Source organism: Dicentrarchus labrax, unplaced genomic scaffold (assembly GCF_905237075.1).
Source record: "Dicentrarchus labrax unplaced genomic scaffold, dlabrax2021, whole genome shotgun sequence".
Taxonomy (NCBI): Eukaryota; Metazoa; Chordata; class Actinopteri; family Moronidae; genus Dicentrarchus; species Dicentrarchus labrax.
Window position 1 is genome coordinate 6,637,581 of NW_026136711.1, and position 12,248 is coordinate 6,649,828.

General features: G+C 40.1%; 1 protein-coding gene across 1 annotated transcript; it reads right to left on the reverse strand.

Moving 5' to 3' along the window:
- Positions 1-2,952: 2,952 nt before the first annotated feature.
- Positions 2,953-6,271, reverse strand: LOC127371872 (transcription factor 15-like). The gene is made up of 2 exons (XM_051415061.1): positions 5,622-6,271; positions 2,953-4,580 (listed from the first exon to the last, which is right to left on the reverse strand). The coding sequence occupies exons 1-2, from the start codon at positions 6,105-6,107 to the stop codon at positions 4,515-4,517; spliced, it is 552 nt and encodes a 183-aa protein (XP_051271021.1). The 5' UTR covers positions 6,108-6,271; the 3' UTR covers positions 2,953-4,514.
- Positions 6,272-12,248: the final 5,977 nt, after the last annotated feature.

Sequence of the window (12,248 nt, forward strand, 5' to 3'; positions counted from 1 at the left end):
TGGGATGCTTTATGCAAGTGTGCAGTTATTTGTGCCGCCCCAGAGGACTGCGAGAGCAATAACTTTCTTTCAGAGGGGGTGTCCCTCCAAACATCACTTCAGGGGTGATTTAGAGGATTCAGTTTGGTCATAACTGTGTTGTCAAATGTTTAAAATCTGCAATAAATCTCATGGTTGGCTGTTTTGCACCTCACAATGTGACGGTAAGTAACTTTTGTTGAGTGCTTTTGTAAGGAAAGGTTATGACAGAAATACAGAGGCCCTGTGTGTTGTAGTGTACACAAAAAAGAGACTTCACATGCACAACTGCTGTTTTTCTAGGAAAACACATCAGGTATAGTAATATAGACTTTGACATATATTATACTTGGATGATGATATACTGCACTTGTAGCAGTGGTAGAGACTGCACAATTTAAATTCAACCACTACACCTTCCTCTTTGGGGCTAAAGCTCTCACACTGTAGACATCACTGTATACGATTGGGATCATAAAGATTTTGTCCATTTACCATCAATTACCTGTACTTAAAGGAGTTGTTTGACATTTTGGAAAACGTAATTATTCACTTTCTTGCTGAGAGTTGAGAAGGTCAACTACTCTCACCTCAGTACTGTAAAGCTAGAGCCGCACTGGTTAACTTAGCTTAGCAAAAAAGTGGGGGAAACAGCTAGCCTAGAAATACTACACAACTTAAACTCAACCTTTTTCCTTTGGTCTTTGTATAGATTAAACAAGCTATAACATGTTCATTTGTGAGCTTTACTGGTGCTTGACCTACCTTTGTACAGAGCTAGGCTAGCTGTTTCCTTGTTTCCAGTTTGTGCTAAGCCAAGCTAATTGCCCCTAGCTGTAGCTTCATATTTAATGATCTCCTGCAGACAGTATTAAGAAATTCCAGAATCTATGAATATGAAAACATCCTTCTGGTGTTAACTATGCACATACATCATTCTGCACATTGAAGATCAAACATCTCACTGTAGGAACAAAAAGAAACACTGATTTTTGACTGGAGGGGGACGGATGTGAGAGTGGTATCGATCCCCTCATCTAATTCTCTGCAAGAAAGCAAACGAGTACATTTCAAAAATGTATTCCTTCAAAATTCCAATAATATTCCAGAAATACTGCTGTGTTTTAACATTTTTCAATTTATTTCAGGTAATCCATCACAGTGGACATCTTGTCTACTTTTATTTTCCTCACATTATGTGATTGTTATAAGGTAATGCTGTGCAGATTTTTCCAATCAATCTGCTGGCATTCATCCTTTAAGCACTTCCTCTGAGCACTTTTTGTTGCTCGTGGTGCATCCAATTAAAAACCTGGATGTGCGCATAACATCGATTCTCACACGTTGCACCGTGCTGCTCTCCTGCTGTGATCTATGACATTAATTCATCAGCAGCTGTGTTTGTCTGGACACAGGGTGCTAGGTGATATTAGCTGTGACTGATCAACACCACATGTGGATCCCAACCTGGGAACCAGAGCAGAGTCATGCCAGACATCAGCCCTCAGATTTCTGTATTTTCCTGGACACCGGTTCCAAATCTCCAAAACTCTAACATTGTGTTATTCATGAAAACAGAAAATGAGCTACTCCAGTTTCAGTTGCATCCAGGAAAACAAGAGTTTGATTTGTCAAATTTGTGAACTACTTTTAAAGAGGTGTTTTTTTTAGCTCTAACACCAAACTTTAAACTCTGCTTCTTCCTCTCTGTGGATGATCTCACTGGCATGGCTCCAGTAATGTGCTACGCTCCCTGATGGTCCCCATGAGTAATCATCGGTCACCACAATGGATCCAACAACACTAATTTGTGTCTTTCCTGTTTTTGCCTTTACCTTTTCCCAGAGCTGACCCTGATTCATGCCTTCCTAACTGGCACTCTGCACCTAGTACCACCCTGACAGGGCTCTCTGTGGTCAGATACCGCTGATATACAACGATTTCAGAGAGAGAGCCCGCTGAGGAAGAGATTGATTGCTTCCTCTGTTGAGATTCCTTGGCATTACTCAGACGGAGAAGGTAAGCGTTCAGTGGAATTCCCCGTATAGGTTTCCTCCTCTGAGCAGTTGCAGGCAGAAGATGCCAGTAAAGTTAAGTGGTTTGTTCTTTGGGCTCCAACTGTCCTGAATGTGTTTAATAACCTTTAAAATAATCAGGAAAATAGAGATCTGAAGGGGTTTACAGCTCCAGGAGCCTGCGGTTTTTGCAGCTTCACTGATTTCTAAACTAATGCTGCTGTGTTAAAGGGTCAGTTCACACAAATTACTTAAACATATTTTGTCACTTACATCTTATAGTATCCAGCCATGCAGATCTTGGAGATTTCTGTTTCCACCCATATACAGTATCCCTGGACAGTCCACAGAACAGGCTGTCCGCACTTCTTAACTGTCTCTGCTAAGAGATATTTGCTATTGTAAAACTATCTGCATGACTAGATACCAACAGAGGTCATTTAAAATTTTAATTTTGTTTTTTTTGCAAACTGAGTGAACCAATTAACTTTAACTTTACTGGCATCTTTAGTTAGCTAGCTAGTGTTAGCAAAATTTTGAATGTTTAGTTAGCAAGTGTTTTCCTAATATCAGCATTCAGATGTAACTAGCTAGCTAAGTTGGCCATAGATTAGCTAGTTAGCTAATGTTTTGCCAACATTATCTAGTTAACTCTTTCTTTAAACCGTCTTCAAAATTTAGTTGTCTTTTCAACATAGATTAGCCTAGCACATAGCATATCTAGTAGAAGTTCTGACTGAGGCTTGCTCAACTGTGATTGGAGCAAAAAGGGGTGGGACTTAAGCGTCAATTACAAATCAACAAGAATATTTTCTGTGCAGTGTTTAAAACTATTGTTAACAGAATGTGCAAAAGCACTGCAACCTTGAACTACTTCAAAACACATTACCATTACACTGAAGGCAACATGAGAGTCGGGTCTATGTAAAAATAAATTTAATTTCAAAGTAGATTACAACATGTAATGAAAAAGCAAACAAAATAGTGTCCCACAGATATCTTCTGTCGCACACAACTTCACATGACCAGCTTAGGCAGATGGAGTGGTCTGTCCTCTCAAATTGCTGAAGCTGCTCTGCTGTCGGCTGCAAGTCTTTTTGTGAGCCTAGCTTCCCAAGATCATTTAAAATGATGCAAACTTTTGCAGGAGTTTGCCTTGTCAGTCAGTAACCCTAACCCTAACCCTTAAATACAGTATATTAGAAGATAGGCACCAAAAGCATCTCAGTGTCTCTAATAGATCCGTCTGTGCTGCAGTCATGCGAATGCATTGGCATCCAATATTTAAAGCAGCAATAGGTAAGTATAGAATTTACTTTTTGTCATATTTGCTAATACTTTCACTATATCCTGAAAGTAGTACATGAGACAGATAATCTGTGAAAAGATATTGTTCCTCTGGCTCATTCTAGTGCTCCTAATGGCATTTGCAAGAATCAGAGCTGAGAAAGATATAGACATTTTGGGTTAAAAGCTTGAAGATAGTTGACTGTTGAGTCTTAATCCCAGGGTCCCAACGTGTCTGTATATGATGCACTGGGAATGAGACCCAACACTATCTTTCTTGGTTCTGATTGATTGTTTACGTTCAGATGTCATTAGGACAAATAGAATGAGCCAGAGGAACCTGATTTCTTCACAGATCAGTCTGTCTCATGTACTACTGTCAGGATATAGTGAAAGTTTAAGCAAATATGAATATGAAATATTTTTATAAAAATTACCTACTGCAGCTTTAAAGGACCATTATCAAATTATATAAATTACTTGTAAGTTCACATATGTAACTATAGACTATTATTATTATAACTATGTAACTATTATTTATGTAAATAAGCCTTAAGTAACATCACACAACTTTGACAGTATATATTTAGTTATCATTTGTTAGCTGTTTCAGATCCTTTGTTTTGAACTTGAATGGAGAGGATATCCTTTTATTTACATTTGGATTATGGATTGTGCTTTTAAGTAATAAAAGGTGATTAGCCTTTTGCTTACTTCTTCGTGATTTAGGCCTATTCCAGAGCCGGTAATGTTGTGTATTCCATGGCCCGTAGATTTTTTTAGTAAATAAATAATGCCGAAACCTGTCTGCTGTTACTGACTTCCTGTTTAAAAAATGTATTTATATATAAAATTATGCTTAGAGGCCAAAATATATTCTGCTTCTGAAAGATCATTCATCATGTAGAATTTGACTGTAGTTGGTCATTAAAATAAAAAGGAATATCCCTGACCATACTGCAGCTTTGACTGCATATTCCCTTGTGCCATTACACTGGACAGAGTTACTGTATCTGCAGGTGACACACAGATGGTTTTGGTGCCAGTCCTCTGGCACTGGGTAAAATGTCCAATGAGCCAAACTCCCAAAATGCAAAGTAGTCCTCAAAGACTGTTGTGGTGCTGAGATGCTTCTAGACTCTAGGAATGGTCGGCGGAGGTCCGCTCTGAAGAGATCCAGTCCTACTCCCAGTTTCATCGTCGACTTATTTGTCTCGCACTGCTTCCGTGCCTTTTCACACAGTCTCGTCTGTCTTTCACCTGTGGACACAGAGGGAACTGTCACTGCCAGTTCAAACATCATCACAGTGTGCCTATGGAAATAAATAGTTCTGATGTTTTGATGTATTTTCCTAAGAGCATATAAATAGGTTCAGTGCAATTACATATCTGTCTAGAGTGGGTAAAAGCACAGTTTTCCTTTAAAGGATATCTCCATGCACTGAATGATATGGCAACTATAAATAAACTAAATCCCAACACAGGCATCTGAATCCCAAGATGGGCTGTGTCCGTTTTACTGGGGTGCATGCAGCTCATTCTGACCCCACAGTGTCATATGACCTCCTTCTAAAGTGGAACAGACTTATTCCAGTCAAACTATTTGATGTTCTGATGAACTGTTGTAAAAACGCTACGCAAATACATTATGTCTATAGTATTTTTCCAATAAAACTCATAGCTCTCAGCCCTGAATTATGATATAAAATAATGTTAGAATGCTGAAATCAAATAGCACACACTTTAATCTTAATGTTGAACATTAAACATATTATGATGTGGCACCAGAATTCATTCACAGCACTAACTGGCATTCGAAAACCAATATTCCGACTATTTAACTGGCGCTCTGGGCGCACTGACCTGCCTTTCTTCCTTCATGCTGAACCCATTTATAAATGTGCAACTTTTGTGTTTGCCTCTTCTATCTACAAAGACACACACAATGTCATGCATCAATGAATATATTTTTTCAGAAATATTAGGGTTTTATTGGAAATTCGGCATACAAATGGTGCATCAACTCTGCAACTTGGTTCCCCCGTTGTGCATTTCGCAGGAATGACAGGCGGAGCAATTATGGAAGTTGAAACTGCATTTTAAAAAGCTTTGCATGTTTTACTGAATATACGCGGTATTAAACAGTGGACCCTGGTGAATTATAAGAAGATCTACAATAATAAATGCTGCATGTGTTACGCTTGCCAACAGTAAAGAAGTGTTAAAATAGTACATTTTGAAATGCAGTTCTGGGAGATATATCTGACAAGTGTTTTTCTGCATATGCAATGAATATTTTACCCCTTTCCGTTGGTTGCTGAGGCAGAATGTGCAGATAGTCCGGGGCTGTTTGCCTTCTCCACCCCCCTTCACCTCCTTGTACACGGCACTGAGGCACGGCTGGCCGTCCTCCCTCCCGTCCCCGACCACCAGCACGTTGGCCAAGTGGGAGATATAGCTGGACGCCAGGCGCAGTGTCTCGATTTTGGAGAGTTTCCTGTCCACCGGCTCCGTGGGGATGAGTGTCCGCAGCGCCGTGAAGGCCGTGTTGACGTTCTGGGTCCGGTATCTCTCCCTGGCGTTAGCGGCGTTCCGCTGTCGCACCACGCCGCCGGACTCCAGCCGGTAACTGTCCCCCGGAATCCCGCAGCAGCCGTAGCCCTGGTCCGTGCTACTGCCGTCGCTCTCGCTGCGGTTCCCCTCCTCGTCGTCCGACATCAAGGTCAGGTCAGCGGGGTAAGAGAAGGGATGCGTCGACACCGGCCTCAGCATGGTGAAAGCCATCATAAGTGTTGCACAGGGAGAGCCAATCCCGCGTATTCAAGTAGAAAACAGCAGCATGCAGACGACAGCCGTGCGTAAAAGTCGCTGTAACTCCAAGGTTTAGCCAGCAGAAGCCCACAGTTTGTTTAGACACTTCCCCATAGGATGGCCCAGTGATAGTCCTCATGACAGGGAGGGCTCTTATAGCAGCTACAGTAGCCCCTCAGCTGGAAGGGGAGTGGTAGAGCACATGCAGGGGCTCCCATCCTCCCAAATGTTTTGGTTCTAAAAGTCACAGGCAGAGTGTATGTTCACCAAAATGAGCCATTAGTTTTTATGAGCAGAGAGAGAAGCAAACACTGGCACTTAAGGGACATGATGACACATTTGGGATGATGGTTAGGTGACCTTCAGCTTCAGATGCTTGCACACAGTATTTCACTAAAGGGTTTGATGACAGTGAAATGCAGTGGAAAGTGGTGCAATATAACTAAGAACATTTACTCAAGCTGTACTGAAGCCTAATTTTGAGGTACTTGAACGACTTCAGTATTTATGCCACTTTATTCTATTAGTGTTGGGCAGTAAGGCATTGCTAGTAATAATAACTAGTAGCAGTGTAACAGTTAGTACAGTTGTGGTTTTTTTTTTTTTTTTTTTTTAAGTAACTAACCCAGCATTTGGCAATTAGTTTCCTCCTCACTGTAAATCCTACATAAAAGAAGTAAGCTAATATAACTTAATCATCAAAAAATTCCATGAATTAAATCCACCTCAAAAATGAATTAATAACTGATTTGTACAGTTTTGTAGTTTTGGACTGTGCAAAAATGACAAGAGTTGGGAGGAGGCTTAACCTGCTGTTTTACTTTATAAGAAGGCCACAACATTATTCATATTTTATTTAGACCTTCACTGAGAGAAAACCTGCAACACCCATGTCCCCCTATATTACTGAGTGGGTCCAGTGTGCAGCTTGTGATCTTACGTACTGTAAGCTCTGGTTCAGCTGGTTTGGTTTTACAGTGGAGATGGTGTTCATAAACACAGCTCTAAACGTCTCTGTGATAGTTAAACTGAGAAAGAGTAGACAATGTAAATGTGTGTGTTCAGATTAGGGCTGCACGATATGGTAAAAACATTTTGGGATCATTTTGACAGATATTGCGATGATTTACAGTTAGTGGGAAACATTATTTTTGAATATTGTACGTGGCCATAATGCAATATTTTGATAATATTTCAGTTAATTGTGCAGCCCTAGTTCAGATTAATGTGGACTAAAGAACATTCCAAACTGCAGCCATAGTCAGCAGGTTTTATTTAAATTCACCCTTTAGCAGAACTTGGTTAACTGCATATAAAACATTTCACTTTACTGTACATCTGAAGATAGAGGCTATTACGGGATAGTGAAAAATGATGAGTTCTATGTACGAACTATGTATAAAGATTTATTTGATTTCTTAAAACTGACTATATTAGCTACTAGTTGATCATCCCTGAAAACCAGATTATGGTCCTCTACAGGTGGCCAAATGTATCTTTCTACCTTGTGGCCCATTCAAAAACGACACAAGACAAGAAATAATAGAGAAACGCTCTCAAATAGAAAAAATACACAACACTCTCCCATCTGTGGTGCCATCCCTCTTTCCAGTAACTTTCCTACATTTTACACTGTTAGATTTAGCTAGGTGTACTGAATAAACTGGAAACTGGGTATGTGATCAGAATATAAAATATAATGCCATTATCTAGGTTAAATTGCCCAACATCAAATAAGTACTTTTAGCTAAAAATACTTCTCTACTACTTAGTAACATTCTGAATGCAAGACTACTGCTACTTTTACTTACAGCCCCTCCAAGGAACTTTCATTTTGTGTTGATTCTGGTGCCCCTGTGGACAAGAGCTGTAATGTTTCTACCTCCTCATTTCATTGATTTGGAATCTGACCTAGTGTTAGGCATTCATAATAACTATATAGAAATAGCCAATCTTCTCACTGATGGTCTTTTTTGTTTTAATGGGACATAAAGAGTCATCAACATTAAATTTTGACTGTTTCATAGCCATTGTGGTACGTTTAAGAAAGGGATTGAGCACGTCCTCCACCAAAAACTGTGAATCACACCCTGTGTCATATGTTACACACCCAATGAGGGATTATCCTTTAAGGGGAATGTTGTTCTGTGTACCCTGAAGTCTCTAAAGTTCCTGATATAGAGAAGAAGACTTGGACATTGTTGGTGACATTAGATGCTTTTGTGACTTGTGGCCTTGTAGACATCTCATGCAGGTCAGCACTTTGGAATTTCCTTTAAAAATCTGCTCCAGTTAAGTTTCTCATTTGAGCTTCTCCACCTTTTCTGATACATTCTCATGACCCCAACAATTAGACTGTTGTAAAGCTTTTCATGTACTTTTTTATTAGGATATATCAATCAAATGAGAAGACTATAAGTCTTTTAACACTACAAGCACTGCATTGTCTTGAAAGCATACATCTTTCCAAAGCAGTATAAGATGTTTGCACATAAGATAAGATAAGATGTTCCTTTAGAAAAAATTCAAGTTTGGCACAGCAGCACAAGCAAACTAGAGTGCAATGAGCCAATATAATACAAATATAATGAGAAACAAATAGAAATCTAGAATATAAAAAATGTATACACAATATACAGTAAAGTTGTGTAAGATGTGCGTTCTAGATAATGCAAGCACAGCACTGGCTCCTGTCCTCAGAGGGCCGATGTGCTCGGTGGCGCTGCAGTTGCCTTGTTTCAGTTTGTCTAATGGGTTAAGTGCTGTGGGTAAATAAACACTCAGCAGATGCTGGAGGTGATCAAGCCTGAACTTTCTCTGTGGAAAGCGAGCAAATGGCTTCCAGATTGACCGGTGCTGTTGGAGGGAGGGAGGGGCTGACTGCTTGGAAAAGGGAGAGAGTGTCATCAAAGGGCCTGTTTTTACAAACACAACCCCTCAACACATCAAACCGGGGGCACCGGCGGCCCCTGGCCCCCAGCTCAGCTGCACCAACAACGGTGACCTGTGCGGAACCTGGTTCCACTCATAAAGCGGGACACCATGGTGTTTTACCACGCGCGGGCCAGGCAGCAACACGACCCTGCTGCACTTTCTCTCCCCCCCAATCACAGTTTGGAACCATAAATACTTTTACCCCCCCCAACCCCTCACCCCCGGCATCAACTTAAAGGAATGCCATTAAATGCCTGTTGAGGTGATTAAAGTACTAATGAAGTGAGAGGTGGGTGGGATGTGTGTCAGGGAAGATGGTTCTCATTGAGAACTTCTTACTTTTGACTAAATGTTTTTTATGGCATTGGATGAAGCTGCCAACAAATAATATAGTGGGCTGTTAGTCCTAATACCAATCCTACCAATAAAATGGATATTGTTCTTGCCAGGGCAGATAAGTCTTATGAAATAGCATTTAGACCCTTGTGGGATGACAAAGGTGTCCAAAAAAGCCTCAAAAAAGTGTCTAAAAGCCAAAATAGTGGCATTATTTCAGGTGGGTTACCAGCTCCCGACAGGGGGAGACCATCTGTTTCAGGAATGAGCTGTTGCATGTCACTGAATTGTTTAGACTGTGTTGGTTGACTATGAGGTTTAAAGGGACAGTTCAGCCCAAAATCTGAAATGTATTTTTGTAGGGCTATTTATGCAACTAGATTGTTTTGGTGTGATTTGATGAGTTTTGGAGGAATTGGTCATAGAGATGTCTGTATATAATATATAATTTAACCAGATCGGCTTGTGGTGCTCAAAGCAGCAAAAACATACATTTGAAACTCAACAGCAATGTCTCTTTCCAGAAATCATGACCCGGTTACTAAGATAATCCACAGACCTTGTTGTGAGCAGTTTCATGTAGGAACTATTAAAGTCTATTAAAGCTATAATCTGACATTAAAAATGTCTATAAACAGTTTAGTTGTGTACTTCCATTATCCCAAATGTTTCCAACAGTGTTCAAACTCAGAAATCTGTCATTGTATTCAGGTAACGGTGCGTTTTACCGCTCGCCTGTTGATGGCGTCATATCCCCTTTGTGCCTGTGTCAGTGTTGTGGTTGTCTGCCAGAAGCTGTCATACATTGACTGTTTATTCAGTCTGAGGCCACATTGTTACCATCCACTGTTTAGATCTTGGTGCTTTTTAACTCTAGATTTGAACTGGATGAAGGATTTTAGTCATCGGACGTCTGGATCTTAAGTTATCAGAGAAACAAGCTGAGCTAACGTTAGCAGCAGCTCGGCTCGCAGCCCCTCGTGGACGTCCTTTGTCTGTCCAACAGTGTGGGAGAAGCAGTGATTTTTAAGGTGGAACTGCTTTATTCAGTGGTTTTAGTGGTTTTAATCAGCGGGTCTGTTTGTTTTGCAGAGGAGGAGACCTCTGTGGATCATTGGGCTCCCGGTAGAAACCTCCTGAACCATGAACACTGAAGGAATCCTAACCGGGAGAAGCTGACTGCAATGACGGCAATGGTGGTGAAGACAACAACTCCCATGATCCCACACTACTTCACAACATCATCAAACTTGTTGTTTAAATGCAGAAAACTTTGCATTTCAGTGACAGCCACTGGGGCTTTGTGGCTGAGAGGCAGAGCGGGTCGCCACTAATCAGAACGTTTTTGGAAAGTTGTTGGTTCAACCCCAGGCTGCATGTTGAAGCATCCTTGAGCAAGGTACTGAACCCCAAATTGCTCCTGATGCTGTGTCATCGGTGTGTGAATGTCCATGAATGAGTTTCTGTTCAATGGACTTATGCACTGTGTGAATGTGTGTGAAAGGGTGAATGTGGCATGTAGTGCAAAAGCACTTTGAGTGGTCGGAAGACTAGAGAGGCGCTATACAAATACAGGTCCATTTACCAGGTCAATTTACTTCAGTTAATTTCAGACTTAAATATTCAAATATTGATAGAATTGTCCCCAAACTAGGTTGTGAATTTTCAAAATTGATTTGGTTGACTCACTTAAAGGGACAGGTGAGACTAGATGGTGTGCAATGTTTTTCGAGTTTAATTATTTATCCCACTGTCAATGTGTCAGGCTTGATAAACTGATAAATCAATGGTAAAACTAATGAAGTGAGTTTTTTGCACCTAGTACCAGTATTATGCAACAGAACCGTCAATTATTTCCCTAAAAAGCATACTATGGCATTGTTGTATGCAATGCACTTGCATGTTTTACAGCTTGTCAGCTGACATGTCACTGACAGCCTGGTATCTGATTATTATTAACAGACAATATGAGCAACGTGCTATTTCATTTTAATCACACTACATATCAAAATTGAACAGAATAAACAACAGATCTCTACCAAGATGCAGATGCAAGAAACAAAATAAAGGCGGTGCAGGCAGTATACTCTGCCATACACAGTGTGGAGTGAGGAGACGATGAGCGCATGGCCCGTCAGTGTTAACTGTCTGCTGGGAAAGACTGCGGTCAGATAACTTGACTCATCGGAAACAGCTGCACTGGAGAGAAAAGAGCCTCCTCCTAACAGCCAGCTGCAGCCTTCTGCAAAGGGCCTTTAATGATTTATCTGTGTGTGTGTGTGTGTGTGTGTGTGTGTGTGTGTGTGTGTGTGTGTGTGTGTGTGTGTGTGTTTGCGTGTGTTGAGTGGGTGGGGAAGACACGTAGTATAGTGACATAGTTTGAATAGTTCAGATTACAGTTTAATGTACACTGCTACTTTAATACACTTATAAGGAAGCTAAATTGAAGTATACTTTAATAAAGACTACTAATAGTGTATTACAAAATACATTTCACAACACCACATGTTTACAATTTAATTTACTTTTTTAAAGTAAACCTAAGTACAATTTACAATACACTTCCAATAAAATAGACTATTTTCAAAGGTACACTGTAATACAGTTTAAAATAAACTTTAAGTGCACTATTTGTAACTGTACTTCAATACACTTAATAATGAAGCAAAATAAAAGTATACTTTAATAAAGAATACTAATAGTGTATTACAAAGTACTTTCCATAAGTACACTAAATTACCACTGTAAGTATTTGCAATTTAGTATACTTTTAAAAGTACGCTTACGTACAATGTACATTATACTTTCAAAAAAGTACACTTTTTAAAATTACATCGAAATACAGCT